Here is a 23117-nt window from a genome sequence, read left to right on the forward strand (position 1 = left end):
TCAAATTTATTTAATAGATAGTATGTTATTTATTACTTTTAAGATCCATTTTGATAATGTGTGTCTTTTAAGGTGTTTGTATATTTCACTTAAGTTGCTAATTTATTGACATAAAGTTGTTCAAAATATTCCCTTTTTATCCTTTCAAAATTTGTAGGCTTTTGTAGTGATGTCTCTTTTTTAAACCTGATATTCGTCATTGATACTTTTTCATTTTTCTTGATCAAACTGATCAAAGGTTTATCACTTTTATTGACTTATTCTTTCTAGAGAGCCAGATTTCGGCTTCAATGATTTTCTGTATTGTTTCTGTTTTATAGTTAACGAATTCCTTCTATTTTTATATTCTTCTTCTTGTATCCACTTCGAGTTTAATTTTCTTTCTCTAGATTATTAACTTGAAAGCTTAGATAACTTACTGTAGGCCCCCTTTTTTTTGGTCATATAAGCATTTAAAGCTACAAATTCCCTGTAGACACTGCTTAGGCTGCATACTAAGCTCTTTAAAACTGTTGTGCTGTTGCTTTCTGGCTTGCCTTATGTCTGATGAGAAGTCTGAGTGTATTCTTATCTTTGCTTTTTTGAACATATGTGTCTGATTTTTCCAGACTGGTTTTTTTTGTTTTTTTTTTTTTGAAAGGGAATTTCGCTCTGTCGCCCAGGCTGGAGTACAGTGGCGCAATATCGGCTCACTGCAACCTCCGCCTCCTGGGCCCAAGTGATTCTTCTGCCTCAGCCTCCGGAGTAGCTGGGACCACAGGTGCGTGCCACCATGCCCGGCTAATTTTTGTTTGTTTGTTTGTTTAGATGGAGTCTCGCTTTCTCACCCAGGCTGGAGTGCAGTAGCGCGATCTCGGCTCACTGCAAGCTCTGCCTCCTGGCTTCACGCCATTCTCCTGCCTCAGCCTCCCAAATAGCTGGGACTGCAGGCGCCCGCCACAATGCCCGGCTAATTTTTTGTATTTTTAGTAGAGACGGGGTTTCACCATATTGGCCAGGCTGGTCTCGAACTCCTGTACTCGTGAACTGCCCGCCTTGGCCTCCCAAAGCGTCCAGACTGATTTTAAGATCTCTTTATTACTGATTTTTAGTGATTTGATTATGATATGTCTTGGTGTAGGATTTCGGGGCTTATCCTACTTGGGATCCATTAAACTTGTAGTTACTGTGAGTTTATAATTTTCACCAAATTTGGAAGATTTTTGGTATAATTTCTTCAAATATAAAAAAAACTTTTTTCCTTGTCTTCTGGAACTGCAATTATACATCTTCAGTCATCTTCTCTCTGTGCTGCATTTTGGATACTTTTCCTTGTTGTTTCTTCAATTTAAATGGTCTTTTCTTCTATACTGTTTAATCTGCTGTTAATCTAATCTGGTGTAATTTGTATTTTAGAGATTGATTTTTTTTTTTCTCTCTTTTGAGACAGAGTCTCACTCTGGTGCCCAGGCTGGTGTGCAGTGGTGTGATCTTGGCTCACTGCAACTGCCTCCCAGGTTCAAGTGATTCTCCTGCCTCAGTCTCTCGAGCAGCTGGGATTACAGGCATGGGCCACCATGCCCAGCTAATTTTTGTATTTTTAGTAGAGACAAGGTTTCACCACATTGGTCAGGGTGGTCTTGAACTCCTGACCTCAGGTGATCTGCCTGCCTCGGCCTCCCAAAGTGCTGGGATTACAGGGAGATTGACTTTTATCCGCAGATACTCTAACCTGATCTTTTGTCATATCTTCAATTTCTTTGCTCATTTTGTTAATGTTTTCCTTTAAATACTTATACATACTTATATTAGCTGTTTTAATATCTTTTTCAGCTAATTTTGTCATCTTTATAGTTTCAAGATCTGGTTCTTTTCTTCTGGCTATGGATCACATTTTTCTTGCTTCTTGGCATGTTTAGTGAGTTTTGATTTGATAGTGGACTTTGTGAATGCACGTTGATGAGTATCTGGTATTTGTTGCCTGTCTTTAAAGACTATTGGATATTGTTTGGCAGGCGGTAGTTAATGTTGCTCAATTTGAGTCCTTTGAAGTCTGATTTTAGGCTTCTCTAGAGTGGTTCTGGTGTAGTCTTTATTCCAGATATAGTTCAGCCCTACTTCTAAGGTGTGGCCCTCTGACATCTCCACTGAATAACCCAAGGGATCATCAAAGAGTCTCCGCTTTGGCTGATCAGAGTTTGAACATCTTCCTGCTACGTATAAACTCCAGTAATTGTTCAGTTTACAAATCTCCATTTTTTGCCTATCCTTGTCAAGTTTCCCTGTATACATTACTTGTCCTAGTACTCTGCAAAGACTCAATGGGCCTCCTGTACAGATTTTTTGGAGCCTCCTTTTTTCTGGTTGGCTCACTTCTCTCTTGAAATGTGCCCACAATTGCCAGCTATCTCAGCCTCTCTGATGTCAAATTTCTGTCTCCTCAATTTAGCAAGGCTGCTGGGCTCTAAAACAAAGTGTTTTCCTCTCAGTGCCCATGATTGCAAAATTGCTGGGGTGATGGTGGGGCTCACCTTGTGTATTTGTTTTGTTTTTTTTTCTCATATCTTGGCAATCACAGTCTTACTGTTCTCATTGTCCAAAGTCTGAGTACAGGTTACTTCATATATTTTGTTCACTTTTCTAGGTTTCTTTATTATAGCAAGAAAGCAAGAGGTTAAGTGCAATCCTAGTTATCCCATCATGCACAGAAGTAGAAGGCTCTACTTCATTTTTAACTTAACATATAGCCAACAAGGAGTAACCAGAATTTATAAGGGCTACCATTCAAGAAGAAAAAGAGAGAAACCCACTAAAAACACAAAAATGGACAAATTGCTTAAACATGTACTTTATAAAAGAACTCAAAATGGCCAGTAAACATGAAGAAATATACAACTTGATAATTATAGGGAAATACAAATTATTATCACTACAAGATATGTTTACACATTCATCAGATTGGCAAAAGTTATGGAGTCTGATGATACCAAGTATTAGTAAGGATTAGAGCAACAGAAGCACTCATACCCTGCAGGGGAAAGTTTAACTGGTACAACCATTTTGAAGATGAGTTAAGCATATCTTCAAAGCCAACAGTTCCACTTCCAGATATATGCTTTTGAGAATTGTTTACATATATATATGTATATATATATATATATATATATACCCACACACATATATATACACACACACACACACACACATATATATATATATACCCAGAGACATGTACAAGAATACGCATAGCAATATGTTTTTTTATAATAGCCCCAAACTGGGAACAATCCAAATATCCAGCCATAGTAAAATAGATAAATTAATTGTAGTATGTTACTGTATTGGAATGTTATACAGCAATGAAAATGAACCTGTTGTAGCTTTCATAACAACATGGATGAAGCTTGTAAGTCTAATGTTAAGCAAAACAAGTGATAGAGAATACATATGATAGATTCCATTTGTACAAAGATTAAAAAACGTAAAGCTGAACTGTACTTTTTAGGGTTGCATACATTAGAGATAAAACTATAAAGAAAAGCAAAAAGTAATTATAACTGAAGTCAGGAAACTGTTCTTTTAGTGTGGGGATGTGGTGGAGCATAGCATGTGTCCAGGCAGTCTTCTAAGGTGCTGGCCCAGTTCTATATCTTGACTTAGGTGGTGGTTTCATGGAGGTTCATTTTATATTTATTCTTTACTCTTTACGAAAGAAGTCCATACATATATATATATACACATATGTGTTTTATATACTTCAGTCTTTATAATAAATCATAATATTTTCAGATATTCAGAGTTTAAAAATATGAGTCTCTTTTATATGGCTCTGAGGACAGTTTCAGAAAGGAAATTCTGAAAACATTTCAAGGCAATGCTATTGGAATAACTAATAATCTCCTGAGGAGACTATTTTGAAGATATAATTTCTGATACATTTATTTAAAAATCAGCTTTTTAAAAATTGTAGATAGGTAACTAAATTTGCTTATTAAGCACTAATTCAGGTCAGGTGTGGTGGCTTACACCTGTAATCCCAGTACTTTGGGAAGCAGAGGCAAGAGGATCGCTTGAGGCCAGGAGTTCAAGACCAGTCTGGGCAACATAGTAAGACTCTGTCTCTACAAAACTAAAAACTAAAAAATTAGCTGGGTATACCAAAGGATTATAAAACATTCTGCTATAAATACACATGTACACGTATGTTTATTGCAGCACCATTCACAATAGCAAAGACTTGGAACCAACTCAAATGCCCATCAATGATAGACTGGATAAAGAAAATGTGGCACGTATTCACCATGGAATACTATGCAGCCGTAAAAAAGAATGAGTTCATTTCTTTTGTAGGGACATGGATGAAACTGGAAACCATCATTCTCAGCAAAGTAACACAGGAACAGAAAACCAAACACTGCATGTTCTCACTCATAAGTGGGAGCTGAACAGTGAGAATGTATGGACACAGGGAGGGGAACATTACACACTGGGGCCTGTCAGGGGGTGGGGGGCAAGGGGAGGGATAGCATTAGGAGGAATACGTAATGTAGATGACAGGTTGATGGGTGCAGCAAACCACCATGGCACATGTATACCTATGTAACAAACCTGCACATATATCCCAGAACTTAAAGTATAATAAAAAATTAAAAAGAAAAAAAATATTATCTGGGTATGGTGGCATGCGCTGGTAGTCTCAGCTACTTAGGAGGCTGAGGCAGGAGGATTGCTTGAGCCCTGGAATTCGAGGCTGCAGTGAGCTATGATCACACTGCTGCACTCCAGCGTGGGCAACAGAGGAAGACCCCCTCCCAATAAATAAATACATCTTTTAAAAAAGTGGTAGGAGCCAAGATGGCCGAATAGGAACAGCTCCGGTCTATAGCTCCCAGCGCGAGCGAAGCAGAAGACAGGTGATTTCTGCATCTCCATCTGAGGTACCGGGTTCATCTCACTAGGGAGTGCCAGACAGTGGGCACAGGTCAGTGGGTGCGCGCACCGTGTGCGAGCCGAAGCAGGGCGAGGCATTGCCTCACTCGGGAAGCACAAGGGGTCAGGGAGTTCCCTTTCCTAATCAAAGAAAGGGGTGACAGACGGCACCTGGAAAATCAGGTCACTCCCACCCGACGGGCTTAAAAAACGGCACACCAGGAGATTATATCCCGCACCTGGCTCGGAGGGTCCTACACCCACGGAATCTCGCTGGATTGCTAGCACAGCAGTCTGAGATCAAACTGCAAGGCGGCAGCGAGGCTGGGGAGGGGCGCCCGCCATTGCCCAGGCTTGCTTAGGTAAACAAAGCAGCCGGGAAGCTCGAACTGGGTGGAGCCCACCACAGCTCAAGGAGGCCTGCCTGCCTCTGTAGGCTCCACCTCTGGGGGCAGGGCACAGACAAACAAAAAGACAGCAGTAACCTCTGCAGACTTAAATGTCCCTGTCTGACAGCTTTGAAGAGAGCAGTGGTTCTCCCAGCATGCAGCTGGAGATCTGAGAACGGGCAGACTGCCTCCTCAGGTGGGTCCCTGACCCATGACCCTCGAGCAGCCTAACTGGGAGGCACCCCCCAGCAGGGGCAGACTGACACCTCACATGGCCGGGTACTCCAACAGACCTGCAGCTGAGGGTCCTGTCTGTTAGAAGGAAAACTAACAAACAGAAAGGACATCCACACCAAAAACCCATCTGTACATCACCATCATCACAGACCAAAAGTAGATAAAACCACAAAGATGGGGAAAAATCAGAGCAGAAAAACTGGAAACTCTAAAAAGCAGAGCGCCTCTCCTCCTCCAAAGGAACGCAGTTCCTCACCAGCAATGGAACAAAGCTGGATGGAGAATGACTTTGACGAGCTGAGAGAAGAAGGCTTCAGACGATCAAATTACTCCGAGCTACGGGAGGAAATTCAAATCAAAGGCAAAGAAGTTGAATACTTTGAAAAAAGTTTAGAAGAATGTATAATTAGAATAACCAATACAGAGAAGTGCTTAAAGGAGCTGATGGAGCTGAAAACCAAGGCTCGAGAACTACATGAAGAATGCAGAAGCCTCAGGAGCCGATGCGATCAACTGGAAGAAAGGGTATCAGCGATGGAAGATGAAGTGAATGAAATGAAGCGAGAAGGGAAGTTTAGAGAAAAAAGAATAAAAAGAAACAAGCAGAGCCTCCAAGAAGTATGGGACTATGTGAAAAGACTAAATCTATGTCTGATTGGTGTACCGGAAAGTGACGGGGAGAATGGAACCAAGTTGGAAAACACTCTGCAGGCTATTATCCAGGAGAACTTCCCCAATCTAGCAAGGCCAACATTCAGATTCAGGAAATACAGAGAACGCCACAAAGATACTCCTCGAGAAGAGCAACTCCAAGACACATAATTGTCAGATTCACCAAAGTTGAAATGAAGGAAAAAATGTTAAGGGCAGCCAGAGAGAAAGGTCGGGTTACCCACAAAGGGAAGCCCATCAGACTAACAGCGGATCTCTCAGCAGAAACTCTACAAGCCAGAAGAGAGTGGGGGCCAATATTCAACATTCTGAAAGAAAAGAATTTTCAACCCAGAATTTCATATCCAGCCAAACTAAACTTCATAAGTGAAGGAGAAATAAAATACTTTACAGACAAGCAAATGCTGAGAGATTTTGTCACCACCAGGCCTGCCCTAAAAGAGCTCCTGTAGGAAGCACTAAACATGGAAACGAACAACCGATACCAGCTGCTGCAAAATCATGCCAAAATGTAAAGACCATCGAGACTAGAAAGAAACTGCATGAACTAACGAGCAAAATAACCAGCTAACATCATAATGACAGGATCAAATTCACACATAACAATATTAACTTTAAATGTAAATGGACTAAATGCTCCAATTAAAAGACACAGACTGGCAAATTGGATAAAGAGTCAAGACCCATTAGTGTGCTGTATTCAGGAAACCCATCTCACGTGCAGAGACACACATAGGCTCAAAATAAAAGGATGGAGGAAGATCTACCAAGCAAATGGAAAACAAAAAAAGGCAGGGGTTGCAATCCTAGTCTCTGATAAAACAGACTTTGAACCAACAAAGATCAAAAGAGACAAAGAAGGCCATTACATAATGGTAAAGGGATCAATTCAACAAGAAGAGCTAACTATCCTAAATATATATGCACCCAATACAGGAGCACCCAGATTCATAAAGCAAGTCCTGAGCGACCTACAAAGAGACTTAGACTCCCACACATTAATAATGGGAGACTTTAACACCCCGCTGTCAACATTAGACAGATCAAAGAGACAGGAAGTCAACAAGGATACCCAGGAATTGAACTCAGCTCTGCACCAAGCGGACCTAATAGACATCTACAGAACTCTCCACCCCAAATCAACAGAATATACATTTTTTTCAGCACCACACCACACCGATTCCAAAATTGACCACATACTTGGAAGTAAAGCACTCCTCAGCAAATGTGAAAGAACAGAAATTATAACAAACTATCTCTCAGACCACAGTGCAATCAAACTAGAACTCAGGATTAAGAATCTCACTCAAAACCGCTCAACTACATGGAAACTGAACAACCTGCTCCTGAATGACTACTGGGTACATAACGAAATGAAGGCAGAAATAAGATGTTCTTTGAAACCAACGAGAACAAAGACACAACATACCAGAATCTCTGGGACACATTCAAAGTAGTGTGTAGAGGGAAATTTATAGCACTAAATGCCCACAAGTGAAAGCAGGAAAAATCCAAAATTGACACCCTAACATCACAATTAAAAGAACTAGAAAAGCAAGAGCAAACACATTCAAAAGCTAACAGAAGGCAAGAAATAACTAAAATCAGAGCAGAACGGAAGGAAATAGAGACACAAAAAACCCTTCAAAAAATTAATGAATCCAGCAGCTGGTTTTTTGAAAGGATCAACAAAATTGATAGACTGCTAGCAAGACTAATAAAGAAAAAAAGAGAGAAGAATCAAATAGACGCAATAAAAAATGATAAAGGGGATATCACCACCAATCCCACAGAAATACAAACTACCATCAGAGAATACTACAAACACCTCTACGCAAATAAACTAGAAAATCTAGAAGAAATGGATAAATTCCTCGACACATACACTCTCCCAAGACTATAAACTAGGAAGAAGTTGAATCTCTGAATAGACCAATAACAGGAGCTGAAATTGTGGCAATAATCAATAGCTTACCAACCAAAGAGTCCAGGACCAGATGGATTCACAGCCGAATTCTACCAGAGGTACAAGGAGGAACTGGTACCATTCCTTCTGAAACTAATCCAGTCAATAGAAAAAGAGGGAATCCTCCCCAAACTCATTTTATGAAGCCAGCATCATCCTGATACCAAAGCCGGGCAGAGACACAACCAAAAAAGAGAATTTTAGACCAATATCCTTGATGAACATTGATGCAAAAATCCTCAATAAAATACTGGCAAACCAAATCCAGCAGCACATCAAAAAGCTTATCCACCGTGATCAAGTGGGCTTCATCTCTGGGATGCAAGGCTGGTTCAATATACGCAAATCAATAAATGTAATCCAGCATATACACAGAACCAAAGACAAAAACCACATGATTATCTCAATAGATGCAGAAAAGGCCTTTGACAAAATTCAACAATGCTTCATGCTAAAAACTCTCAATAAATTAGGTATTGATGGGACGTATATCAAAATAATAAGAGCTATCTATGACAAACCCACAGCCAATATCATACTGAATGGGCAAAAACTGGAAGCATTCCCTTTGAAAACTGGCACAAGACAGGGATGCCCTCTCTCACCACTCCTATTCAACATAGTGTTGGAAGTTCTGGCCAGGGCAATCAGGCAGGAGAAGGAAATAAAGGGTATTCAATTAGGAAAAAAGGAAGTCAAATTGTCCCTGTTTGCAGACGACATGATTGTATATCTAGAAAACCCCATTGTCTCAGCCCAAAATCTCCTTAAGCTGATAAGCAACTTCAGCAAAGTCTCAGGATACAAAATCAATGTACAAAAATCACAAGCATTCTTATACACCAACAACAGACAAACAGAGAGCCAAATCATAAGTGAACTCCCATTCACAATTGCTTCAAAGAGAGTAAAATACCTAGGAATCCAACTTACAAGGGATGTGAAGGACCTCTTCAAGGAGAACTACAAACCACTGCTCAATGAAATAAAAGAGGATACAAACAAATGGAAGAACATTCCATGCTCATGGGTAGGAAGAATCAATATCGTGAAAATGGCTATACTGCCCAAGGTAATTTACAGATTCAATGCCATCCCCATCAAGCTACCAATGACTTTCTTCAGAGAATTGGAAAAAACTACTTTAAAGTTCATATGGAACCAAAAAAGAGCCTGCATCGCCAAGTCAATCCTAAGCCAAAAGAACAAAGCTGGAGGCATCACACTACCTGACTTCAAACAATACTACAAGGCTACAGTAACCAAACAGCATGGTACTGGTACCAAAACAGAGATATAGATCAATGGAACAGAACAGAGCCCTCAGAAATAACGCCGCATATCTACAACTATCTGATCTTTGACAAACCTGACAAAAACAAGCAATGGGGAAAGGATTCCCTATTTAATAAATGGTGCTGGGAAAACTGGCTAGCCATATGTAGAAAGCTGAAACTGGATCCCTTCCTTACATCTTATACAAAAATCAATTCAAGATGGATTAAAGACTTAAACATTAGACCTAAAACCATAAAAACCCTAGAAGAAAACCTAGGCATTACCATTCAGGACATAGGCATGGGAAAGGACTTCATGTCTAAAACACCAAAAGCAATGGCAACAAAAGCCAAAATTGACAAATGGGATCTAATTAAACTAAAGAGCTTCTGCACAGCAAAAGAAACTACCATCAGAGTGAACAGGCAACCTACAAAATGGGAGAAAATTTTCGCAACCTACTCATCTGACAAAGGGCTAATATCCAGAATCTACAATGAACTCCAACAAATTTACAAGAAAAAAACCACCCCATCAAAAAGTGGGTGAAGGACATGAACAGGCACTTCTCAAAAGAAGACATTTATGCAGCCAAAAGACACATGAAAAAATGCTCACCATCACTGGCCATCAGAAAAATGCAAATCAAAACCACAATGAGATACCATCTCACACCAGTTAGAATGGCAATCATTAAAAAGTCAGGAAACAACAAATGCTGGAGAGGATGTGGAGAAATAGGAACACTTTTAAACTGTTGGTGGAACTGTAAACTAGTTCAATCATTGTGGAAGTCAGTGTGGCGATTCCTCAGGGATCTAGAACTAGAAATACCATTTGACCCAGCCATCCCATTACTGGATATATACCCAAAGGACTATAAATCATGCTGCTATAAAGACACATGCACACGTATGTTTATTGCGGCATTATTCACAATAGCGAAGACTTGGAACCAACCCAAATGTCCAACAATGATAGACTGGATTAAGAAAATGTGGCACATACACACCATGGAATACTATGCAGCCATAAAAAATGATAAGTTCACGTCCTTTGTAGGGACATGGATGAAATCGGAAATCATCATTCTTAGTAAACTATCGCAAGAACAAAAAACCAAACACCGCATATTCTCACTCATAGGTGGGAATTGAACAATGAGAACACATGGACACAGGAAGGGGAACATCATACTCTGGGGACTGTTGTGGGGTGGGGGGAGGGGGGAGGGATAGCATTGGGAGATATACCTAATGCTAGATGATGAGTTAGTGGGTGCAGTGCACCAGCATTGCACATGTATACATATGTAACTAACCTGCACATTGTGCACATGTACCCTAAAACTTAAAAGTATTATAATAATTAAAAAAAAAGAAAAAAAAAGTACTGATTCAGGGAGGTTTCTCTTTAAGGTATCATTTCTTTAGAGAATGCAATATAATATGTTTTATTAAAGTTGATTAATAGGAATCTATTTCTACTTGGAAATCTGAATAGCCTATGAGATTAGAAGATTGGTTATTATGTAAATGAGTAGTCAAAGATATCACTGTGATTAGGGTCACACTGTAGAGTCTTTTCAAAATGTATTTAGAATATATGTAAATAATATGTACATTTGGTATATTTGTGCTTTTAGGAAACAGAAACTTTGATCTTCCCACATCTTTAGCTGAAGGAGTCCTTTTCTCAAGTAAAACTAAGTCTTTGTTTAGGGGTGTTAAAGTGATTTAGTGAGCATCATTTGTGCTAAAGATTTTAACTCCCTCTGCCTGCCTGCTTGTCCACCAAATATTTTAGCAAAGTTGTCAACAAGTGTCAAAATTGATCATCTTAATTGATCATCTACCCATCTGCCCTAGAGGTGATAATGAACCCAAAAGGCTGTAGTAATGGAAAGGAGAAATAAAATGTATTCATAATCCACAGAACGGATAATTGATCTTAGATTTTTGTGGGCTATTTTTTTTTTTTTTTAATATTAGCGAATCCTGTATTGGTTTTCTGCTAAGGTCTAAGCTCAGTGTTTGAGATTAGGAACACTCAAATTAGTTTGAATGACAAATCTGAGATAATTGTTTAAAGAAAAATTGCCATATGCTGCTGCTTCTAATAGGTGATCTGAATGTAACATTTGTTGATTCAGCTAATGGGACTATCTTGGCAGTCATTCTTTTTACCCTCCCAAATTCTGCAGTCACTTCTGTATTAGTTACCCATTACTGCATAACAAATTACCACGCATTTAGTGGGTTAAAACAGCACCTAGTTATTAGCGCTGTGCTTTAACCAACTGAGCTAGCAGGCCACTGCGTAACACCTATTTATTATCTCATGGTTTCTGTTTGTCAGGAGTCTAGGCATGGCTTAGCTGGATCCTCTGCTAAGGGTCTCTCACAGTTGACATCAAGGCTGAGCTTGGGGTCCTCTTTCTAGTTCATTTGGTTATTAGCAGAATTCAGTTTCTTGCTGTTGTATGATCAAAGTCTCATTTTCTTACTGGTTGTCAGCAAGGACTGTTTTCACTCCTGAAGACTGCCCACAGTTCCTTGTTATGTGGCTCTCTCACAGGCCCTCGCATATCATGGCAGCTTACTTTTTCAAGGCCAGCAGAAGAATCTCTTGCTTCAGTTGGCTAAGACAGAGTCTGATATAACATGACCATGGGAGTAATTGTCTCATCACCTTTGCCATATTCCATTGCCCAGAAACAAGTCACGAGTTCTGCCTGTGCTCAAGAGGAAGGAATTATATGAGAACTTGATTAATTGGGGGGTTCGAGGATATTCTTAGGGTATGTCCACCACAACTCCAAAAAGTAGAGGCCTGGCAAACTTCTTACCAAGTCAGTAGCAATGGTCCTCTGCCCACTACAAGTAACAAGGTCCATCTGTGCCTTTTCAGATGACCTTTGTTTTATGAACAAAATATGTAATTTGGATTTTTTGTAATAGTAAGCATCTTTTCTACTGAACAGAATTAAGATAAAGAAAATCTTCCTTAGGATACACTTTTTTTTTCTTTTTTTTTTGAGACAGAGTCTCACTCTGTCACCCAGGCTGGAATGCAATGGTGTGATCTCAGCTTACTACAACCTCCGCCTCCTGGGTTCAAGTCATTCTCAGGATACACTTCTAAAACTCCAAAAAATGTAATTTATTAATATAGATATTGTTGATAGTAGCAAATGCTTCATTATGTAATTGAGTGTGACATTAATTCATGCTTTGTCAAATGACTCTTACTCTTCAGTGCAGGAATCACAGCCATGGCCCCCACCCTCCAGGATTTGGTCGATATGGCATCTGTGCACATGAAAACAAAGAACTTGCCAATGCAAGAGAAGCTCTTCCTCTTATAGAGGACTCTAGTAACTGTGACATTGTCAAAGCTACTCAGTAAGTCTTCCAAATGCTTTGGTTTATCCTTATGTTCTCTAGAATTAATAGTAATGTATGTGTAGTTCATGGAGCTTCATATGTTTACCTCTCTTAACTTTGTAATAGTAGTTAACACCAGCACCAGTATATTTGTCATACCAACACCACAGTACTTAGTACAGTGTACCTGAGCTGTTTATGTACCAGGACGTCCCATTAGATTGTAGGCAGCTTCTTAGCAAAAGCATGTCTTCATCTTTGTAGCTCCAGTGCTTTTGCACAGTTCCTTCTTGTGTAAGGTACCCAATAAATGTTCCTTGAATGAATGGATGATTTTAAATGACACTAAGCCAAACTCTTTATTTGAAACACAAGTCTAAGTCTTTTAAAATATACTACAACCTGAATAGGTAGATGGAATGAAAAATACCGACTTACACGTTTATAGATATTTTTAAAAATCATTTATTTCTTGAGTACTTTCCATGTGCTTGTTGTGCTGGATTAACTAGAAGAAATACGGTAAGGTAAGGTGGAAATATGTTCTCTGACCACTTGAAACACATAGTGTGTTGTTTTGCTTGCACTGGATATGGAAGTACATTTTGAAAGTTTCCCCTTAAGATCTCCATATGTGGGTATTTGCATTAAGTCAATTATTTCCAACATTTTCACCTTCATGGATCTTGTTGATTATTAAAATCTATCACACCTCTTGACATTGAGCAAATTTTGAAGTATTTTGTTCATCAGACTACATCAAGTATTAATCCATTTTTGTAGTAATCAAACATAAATCTGCCCAGCAGATTGCCCATCAAATAAAAATCATGCCAATCTAATCAGCCTGAGGGGAACTAATGTTACCATACTAACTTGATATAATTTCTTTCAGAAGCAAAGATGTTTGGAGATTAATTAGCCTGTTTGGCCTTGATATGGACTAATGTATTGTCTATGTTAATTAAAAAATATATTGACAATTATTTGAGTATTCTAATTACCAATTTATATTAACTCTAGAGGCCTTGGGAACCACTCTTTTAGGTGAATGTTATTTGATATTGTTTATATTTTATTTGTACAAAGATGAGCGTATTCTTAAGGTAAATATTTGCTTTAATTAGGATGGAAACATTTAAATCTTTCCCTGTTGCCCATAAAACTCTTAAGATAAATGTCAGAAATTAGGCTCTTTTTAGAGGGAATCTCAGTAAAAACTCACATTTTATGTCTTTCCTAAAATTTTCTTCAGGTCCTGGAACTTCTCAAGTGGTTGTCGGGAGACCTGTAGGTAGTATCTGGGAAGGGCATAGAGAGCTATGGAGTGTGTGTGTGTGTGTTTTCTAAACCAGCAAAACCTGAATGTATATTCTTATTATGTTTCTAAAACAAAGGGAGTATTTATTTTCCAGTAAAATGTTAAAGTTGACATTTAAAAGATGGAGAGTGTAAATGTATGTGTGTCATTTTCAAAAATTTACTCTTTTAAAAATGCCAAAAAGACACACACACGCACACACACACACACGCGTATTTTGGTAAGGCAGAAATTATTCTAATTTACAGTGTGAGAAACAGACAATTCTGCCATTTGGTTTGTTTTTTGATCCTTGCGGGCTTATTGAAACTTTCAGGTAGTTTTAAGTAGAAATAAGTTTTAAAGAAAGTGCTAAAGGATCAGTTGGGACTTCATAGAAATATTGCTAATAGGCCGGGTGTGGTGGCTCACGCCTGTAATCCCAGCACTTTGGGAGGCCGAGGTGGGCAGATTACCTGAGGTCAGGACTTCGAGACCAGCCTGGCTAACGTGGTGAAACCTATTAAAAATACAAAAATTAGCCTGGTGTCGTGGCACACGCCTGTAATCCCAGCTACCTGGGAGGCCGAGGCAGGAGAATCGCTTCAACCTGGGAGACAGAGGTTGAAGTGAGCTGAGATTGCGCCACTGCACTCCAGCCTGGGTGACAAAGCAAGACTCCATCTCAAAAAAAAAAAAAAAGAAATATTGCTAATAAATGATTTACCTCTTTATTCTCTATGAAATATGTCTTTTTAATGCTATAATTTCTCTATGAAATACCTCTTTTTAATGCTATACTATTTAACTGATTAACTAGTAGTTAAATCTCTCTCAAGCCCATCATTTCTTTTCTATTCCTATTGCTTCTCTCTTACTTTAGGCTCTCATTGTCTCTCACCTCTATTTATTGCAATAATCTCTAAATTGGTATTTCACTCTCTGTCCTCACCCTGCTCTAAGCAGCTTCCATACTGCCTCCAATGTGATCTTTCTTAAAACTCAAAGTCTGAGTGCTTTCCTCTTTAAAACCCTTTATTGGTTTCCCATTGAACTGTACATAAAGCTAAACTTCATAGCATAGCACAGAAGGCCCATGTGATCTTTGCCTATTGCGTCTGACCTCATGTCTCACCATTCCCTCTCATGCTTTATGCTTTAGCAATGTTAAATTGCTTTTATTTCTCTGAACATCCATGTCGTTTCACATTGCTGATTTTTGTACATGCTGCTTCCTCTGCCTGAAATACCTTTTGTCAACCTATAAAATATAGCTTAGTTTCATCTCCTTCAGGAAGGGCTAATCATTTGTTCCTCTGCTATACCTATATTCTTTCCATATTTCGTTGTGGAATTTATCCCATTCTAAGTTTGCTTTTAGTCTTTATCCCTTATTGTGAGATTATTGCATGGGCTTGGTTTGATTCAGGGGTAAGATTATTGTCAGGAATTGGCACCAGGTGTTTCTGGCACATAGTGGAGATCAGATGAAACTTATTGAAGGAAGGCAATGTAAGTTTAAAGTTTACTTAAGAAAGTCAAGTTCAACTCCAAAGAGATTAATCTGATCAGTACATAAACCAGGTTTCCTTTTGCTGTTTGGCTTTATACTGTGTCCTGTCTATGCATGTCTTTGTTAATTATTATATTTCTGTGTTGACTGAAAGGCAGTTTGGCTAGTGAAAAGATATAGTAAAGTGAAGAAATTTTGATATTTGAAATGATTTTAATTGTATCAATTATGCTTTTTTTTTCTTACTTGAGATACGGAATTTTTGAACGATGTAAAGAGTTGGTAGAAGCAGGATATGATGTCAGGCAACCAGATAAAGAAAATGTGTCGCTTCTTCATTGGGCTGCTATTAACAACAGACTGGATCTTGTAAAGTAAGATGGGATATATGTGTTAATTGTGTATTTATAATTTTAGACCTCTCCTTCATTTATCTTTTTCTTTAAGTATGGGTATTGAACCATGTGTAATCCTCGTGTAAAAGAACACCCGAAACTTTTTCTGCCACACACGTTGGTTATTATAAAGTTGAAAAGGACCTTAGAGACCATGCCTGGTTGATCCAAAAGGGAAAATTAGAGATAAAGCCAAGGGGGCCAATCATAAAGTTTAGAAAGTAAAAGTGAACATTTTTTAAAAAAGGAAAAGTATAATAAACTTTTTCAGAAGAGAATGGGAAGTCTCATCTAGTTTAGAAGAAGCATTGAAATATTTTACATTTTAATACCACGAAGAACAGATAGGAGATTTAACCTTTTAAAAAAACTAAATATAGAATATACTTTTAAGTGGGCATGTATTGGATTGTATAAAATATTTCCCCTTCATGAAGCACTACTGCCTACCCATTGTTTCTTTTAAACAGCTTAACGTGTAAAATGTACATGTGTATGTGAATGTGTGTATATTTTGTGTTATAGGATTAGATATTTAAAATCCTCAAAGTTTAAGAAATTTATTAAGGTTTAAAATGTTCTAACACACATGAATACTCACAGGCAAACTCCTCTTCTGTGGAAATAAACTGGCATGGTATTTAGATAATATGATGTATGAAGCTCAACTTTGAAGTAATGAGACTAATTCCTATAAACCATAGAAGAAAATCAGTCTCATTACCTTATATGTCCACCTTATACAGTGCCTCTCATCTCTGTACCCTAAATACAGGGCAAAACACTCAAAATGTCTAACTTTTCCAAAAGGATTTTAAATTAATTCTTTACTACTTACTTTTAAAATTCATTCCCACATAGTAATTCTACTTTTAAACTGTTGAAGGTGACATAACTTTACCTTTCTCCTTCCAGTCAAGTAAGAATATCTGTTTGATCCTAAACCTTTTGAATATAAACAATTTCAAGAGTGCTGCGGTAGTTAGACTATGCAGAGAGTAGTTATGATGTATTTGATATGTAAGTTATAATGGAATGCTAATTACAGCAGGACTAATTATTTACATCCTAAGGATGTTTCATCAGGGATTTGTCTGATTCAGCCATGTGAACCTTTCATATTTCTATAGATCTGGGTGTTTTAGGGATTATTACTATCATAATTTGTTCTCCAACATATTTATTACTATGAAAAAATTAGTATTTTCTTTCTCAATATGAAGCTTAAGTTTCAAATCTTATTTTCATTTGTGTCTGCTTTTAACAGGTTTTATATTTCAAAAGGTGCTGTTGTAGATCAGTTGGGTGGAGATTTAAATTCAACTCCTCTTCACTGGGCCATCCGGTAAGGTTTCTTTGAACGCTGAAATTAAATAGCCACATGTAGCTAGTGGTCACCATATAAAAAATCAGTTATAGACGATTTGAAAGGCTGTCTTTTCTTTTTTTCCCCCCCTTTATTTAAAAATAAATTTCAGCTTTAAAGAGTTTGCAGAAAGGATGTTTTCGATATTTAATTTAGGGCTTCATTATGATTATCCAACTCAAATATGTGTTTTATAGTTTCTTTTTTGTAATTAGAATAAATAATTTTCATACTTGGTAACATAAATAAAAATAGTAGTTCAGTGAACTGCAAACTCAGTCAGTTCAGGCTTATGACAGATGTCTATTTAGAAATTTACGATTTTATTTCAGAGGTGAGTTTCCTCTTAAATGTGAAGTATATCTCTATATCTTAGGGCCAAATGAGTCAACTCTTTTAAAAGTTGTTGCAGGATTAACAAGAAATTTTGAGTAGATCAACTTAGAACATTTATATTGTGTGGTCACTCTCCTTTTTTCTCTATTGTATATTGGCCATCTGAAACTGAAGTTAATAAGTCTTGAATACTTATCAGTTTCTTTTATTAATTTAAACTCCACTCTTGGTGGTTGGTGGGGTTGACAGGAATCTGAAACTGAAGTGAATAATTGTTCATGTAAGTCAAGGAGTTGAATCTTTTCTCCATAGCTAAGAGTTTTGAAACTCTAGGGTTACTTCATGCCCTTTAAGCTACTGAGGTACAGTACTTTACATGAAAAATGAACCATAGTCAAGCATAAGAAAAGCATATGAACATATAGCTCTTAATATTATCGCAGTAAACCCATAGTTTATGAATATTATATTTCTGTATATCTGGCTTATGATTTTTTGATTTTAAAATGACAGTGACATCTAAGTGTCTTAGAATCTTCATTGTTACCATGTCATAAAGAATTATTATTCACGTATGGTAATGTGTGAAGGTCAGGTTTAAGGTAGATTGGGAAGTTATCAAGTTTATCACTTGCACTCAAGAATGATTATCCAGGCCGGGTGCAGTGGCTCATGCCTGTAATCCCAGCACTTTGGGAGGCCCAGGCAGGCAGATCATGAGGTCAGGAGATCGAGACCATCCTGGCTAACACAATGAAACCCCATCTCTACTAAAAATACAAAAAATTAGGTGGGCATGGTGGCATGCGCCTGTAGTCCCCGCTGAGGCAGGAGAACCACTTGAACCTGGGAGGCAGATGTTGCAGTGAGCTGAGATCGTGCCACTGCACTCCAGCCTGGGTCACAGAGCGAGACTCTGTCTCAAAAAAAACAAAAAACAACGAGAATGATTATCCATATAGTTCTAAGTTTGCAGCATCTAAGTTAAAAACGTTTGGACAATCACCATTGTTTCAAAAATCTTACTGTTAGGAAATATTTTTTATATGTAACCAAAATCCCTCATGTCTTAGGAATATCAGTCTCTTCCTGACTTTTTGCTTTTTCTGCATGCTACAGAATGGCTTTTTGTCTTCTATTTGCAGACAAGGACATTTACCTATGGTCATATTATTACTCCAGCGTGGTGCAGACCCCACTCTTATTGATGGAGAGGGATTCAGCAGCATCCACCTGGCAGTATTGTTTCAACACATGCCTATTATAGCATATCTCATCTCAAAGGGACAGGTATGTTCTGAAATGTGTCTTATACTCCAGTTTTTATCATCTGAAGAGGTTGGGGAAATTATTAGTAGTAGTCTCTTCTCATTTTTAAAGTGGAGGTTAATGGATATCCAGATATTCAGATATTAGCCTCAGTACGTTTAGCTATTGAATACTGCTTTTCAGCTTCATTGGAGGGAAAAGGACAGGTCATTTAGCTCAGTAACGTATAATAGATGTTTCTGAAACTTGTAAGCTGGTAATAGTTTTTCTTATGAACCCAGTAATTTGCAGAGTTTCTCAAAAACATGACTTCAAAGCCTGTATTTTTCTTCTAGTTGGATATAAAAATGGTAGTCAAATCACTAAATTAACCCATCATTTGCTTTCATTATTTGAGCCAAAATGGGAGGCCAATTTGAATGTATGTTTCTTATTGTTCTCTAAAGTAATTCCATGAAAATTGACTTGCCTTGAGAGGCACAGGTTAAATTATAGGTTATTGTAAGTTTCACTGTCAATTATACTTGCCTGGAATATGTTTTCTGGTAGCAAAGTAGTTTATGTATTAGCAGACTTGCCTGTAAAAGGCATGAAAACGTGTTTGCACAAATGCTGTTGGAATGATTGTGCTCCCTTTAGATAAGCACTTTCTCTCAGACTTAGCTGATTGAAGTAGAATTATAACCTCCTAGGTTTCATTGTTGGAAAAATATAAATATATGAGGAAGAGTCCTGTCTGCTTCTCTTTGGGTGCCTTCCCAAGTCCTGTTCCTCCAAGGCCCATAAGAATCTTCAGAAGCTGAAACTGTTTTTCTTTGGCTTAGCTGAAACCATTGCTGTATACCTTAAACCTAGACCTGTCTTATTAAAAGGATTGTATCCTCATGGAAATATGATTTCCTTTTTTTTCCTGTGTTCCAGAAAATAGAAAGGAAATTTTCATATTTTACTATTTAAAACTTAATATGATAAGTCCAGAAAGACAAGTTGCCTCAGAAGATAGGGAGTTCACTATTTACTGGAAGTGTTTGAGTAGATACTGAATGACTTTGTATAAGAAATGATAATGCGAATTAATGTGTCAACTAAGGTCTCAACTAGGTGACTTTTAAGGTCTCTACCATCTCTTGTATTTGATGGTAGCTATCAACATTTTACTCTTTCCCTTAACTGTGTTCACATCATATAACACTTTACATTATATATTCAGATTTTCTTTTTAAAAATATTTTGTGGAAATCCATGGGTTTTTACCCTATGGAAGTGAGCAAAACATTCTTTTTATCAAATGATATTTGAGCCCCTTATGTAGAAATAATGGTAGTATTGAATGTATTAAAGAGATATTTCTATTAAGAGAACAAATAGACTTTTGAGTGTATTTACAGTTATGCTAATTGTCTTCTTTTTGAATAGAGTGTGAATATGACAGATGTAAATGGGCAGACACCTCTCATGTTATCAGCTCACAAAGTAATTGGGTGAGTTTAATTTAGTCCGCTCAATCTCATTCTTGGTTCCAACTATTTCTTTTCTGTGTATGTAATTTTAAGTATCTGTGTCTATGTGAGATGATAGTACATTGAAGAAAATAAGATTTTTCACACTGAGACTGTGATGATCGACTTTTAAGGTAGTTATAGTTAGAAAAGCAGCCTTGAAATACATTTTCTCTTTTCTGATAGCTTTGGCAAAAAGTTTGAAAGCTACTAATAAGAAAAAAATTTCCTTACCTAACAAATAGATATACCTTGAAATATACTTGTTAACATAACTTATATTTCTTCCTTTGGCTTTAAAAAAAAATGGCTATAATTTTAAATGTTCTCATAATTTGAAATCTAAGTGATAAATCTGCTTTCTGGAAAATATTAAATTTTGAGATTCTCTGACATCATTCTTGACTACTTTGAAAATATCATTAACTGAAAAGAGTCTGTATGTTCAGATCAGGCACTTACATATTCAAGTTTTTCTGTGTATTTATTTCTATAAACACATGATTAATGACCACTGTATAGTTCAACTTCTGGTATTTATCTAAGCAGATACTTGCGACAGTTCTCACTTTAGCAGTTTGTTTCTATGTTGTATTGAATCTCTGATTTTGCTTGTACTTAGGACTTCTGTTCTAGGAACTGTGTTAGTTCTAATGCTATTTCCTTTTTGTTCATGGAATGGTAGGACTGGAGGTAGAATTTTATTAAAAAGCATTTTCTCTTCTTTGCTGGTAAATCTGAAGTCAGGTATAATCTCTATAAAGATATTGATGGAATAAATAAAGTAGAATATTGTTTTATTAAAAGAATCTCTTCAGTGGTCATGAAGGAAGGAAAGGTATTGGTAAAGTAAAAATATTTTACTGAATTCTGTCTTCTAGTCCGTAACTTTCTAAGATATACAAATATTTTAGGACATAATTTATACCTCCTTTATTTAACAGTTGATTTGATGGAGAGTATGAAGTTAGCTCCTCAACTAAGACATACATTTAGTCTTTAATTGAATAATTGAATAAATAGCATAGCATTTAATATTGGCTAAAGTTAAATCTATATTCAAAGAAAAGTGTTAGCCAATAGAACAACAATATGAAAGGAAAAGTTTGAAAAACAAAAGCAGTTATTCCACTGCATTGTTAAAATTATCTATCTATATAGCAGGTCATCATTTAATAGATGTCTTTTTTTTTAATCTCCTATTAGTACCTAGAATAGAACTCAGTACAAAGAAGTTTCTCAGTTCTGAATACTTAACTGAATGGTTAATTGATGGCATTATCTTAAAAGATTCATAATTTGCATTTACTCCTTAAGTCATCATCTCTGTTAATGCCTCTTGGTATTTTATTATTTTGAGACAGGCCAGAACCAACTGGATTTCTTTTAAAGTTTAATCCTTCTCTCAATGTGGTTGATAAAATACACCAAAACACTCCACTTCACTGGGCAGTTGCAGCAGGAAATGTTAATGCAGTTGATAAGCTTTTGGAAGCTGGTTCTAGCCTGGATATCCAGAATGTTAAGGTATGGCCAGGTATTTATCTCCCTTAGTTTACTATATCTTGAGTTAGAAGATTGATAAATTAACGTAAAGATAAGCTATATATTTGTTTTCAGTTACCCCAAGATAGATATAAATGATAATAGCTGGCTATCCTTGGAATAATGTGTTGAGTCTATGATTCTGGTGTGTTTAAAAAAAGTTTAGCACTCATAATATATTAAAAATACTTTTAAACTTTTTACCCCACTCTTTTTTAAGGGAGAAACACCTCTTGATATGGCTCTACAAAACAAAAATCAGCTCATTATTCATATGCTAAAAACAGAAGCCAAAATGAGAGCCAACCAAAAGTTCAAACTTTGGAGGTGGCTGCAGAAATGCGAGGTATTTTCATATGGGGTCTTTTCTATGGGATAGATGACTTTTTTTGTTCATTTGGTTTTGTTTATTAAGGCATCAGAGGAAACCAGAGAGTTGGCTTTTTGCTGCATTATATCTTCTGACTATATCTTTCCCCTGCATCCTATTACCCAAAGTTGGAAATTTGGCACTTTCGTTGGCTATTTATTGTTGGTCCTCAACTAGATGCTCTAAAACTGCTTGTTACCTTATGAATATCATTGTGTACTTCCACATTTATTTAATGAATGTATTGAAATGCAAAAGGTTTTGATTTTTAGAGACACAATGGGAAAAACACCTTGTTGCAAGGAGTTTTATAGAAGCTTGTAGGAATAGTTTATTCCTTACTAAAATTTTATTTCTCGAAAAGAAAATAATAACATTTACAATGTTTCCTTAGAATCATAAGGACTTTAAAAATGATGGTGTTGAAAACTTTAGGCATATGATATCACTTCATGAAAGAAAACACTGGAATTTTGAGAGATTAAATCCAAATTTTATTCATTTTTTTAGCTTAGCAATTCTGAGTGGTGTTCCTCTAAACTTTAAAATGAACTGAATAATGGAAAACGTTAGAAACTTCAAGTTATTCTCATGAATGGCTAAGAAAATCTAAGTCATAGAAGTGAATACTATTTAAATTGTTAAAATGGAATATTGGATTGATTCCACTGTTTCTATTGTTTTCAAA

At 37.0% G+C, this 23117-nt stretch overlaps 1 protein-coding gene across 20 annotated transcripts in view; it reads left to right on the plus strand.

The window, feature by feature from the left end:
• ZDHHC13 (zinc finger DHHC-type palmitoyltransferase 13) overlaps positions 1-23117 on the plus strand; it is a 195299-nt gene that overhangs the window by 13132 nt on the left and 159050 nt on the right. For 10 of the 20 annotated variants that reach the window (XM_063783909.1, XM_508324.9, XM_063783900.1 and 7 more), the window contains 7 exons: positions 12709-12854; positions 15901-16023; positions 17312-17389; positions 18892-19036; positions 20432-20496; positions 21879-22041; positions 22280-22405. In XM_063783909.1, the coding sequence (XP_063639979.1) occupies positions 18908-19036; positions 20432-20496; positions 21879-22041; positions 22280-22405 (483 nt within the window). In that variant the 5' untranslated portion in view covers positions 12709-12854; positions 15901-16023; positions 17312-17389; positions 18892-18907. The remainder of the gene's footprint in view (positions 1-12708; positions 12855-15900; positions 16024-17311; positions 17390-18891; positions 19037-20431; positions 20497-21878; positions 22042-22279; positions 22406-23117) is intronic. The other 10 variants (XM_054662156.2, XM_063783906.1, XM_016920559.4 and 7 more) reach the window with 4 other exon arrangements.

The sequence above is a fragment of the Pan troglodytes genome, chromosome 9, assembly GCF_028858775.2.
Source record: "Pan troglodytes isolate AG18354 chromosome 9, NHGRI_mPanTro3-v2.0_pri, whole genome shotgun sequence".
NCBI lineage: Eukaryota > Metazoa > Chordata > Mammalia > Primates > Hominidae > Pan > Pan troglodytes.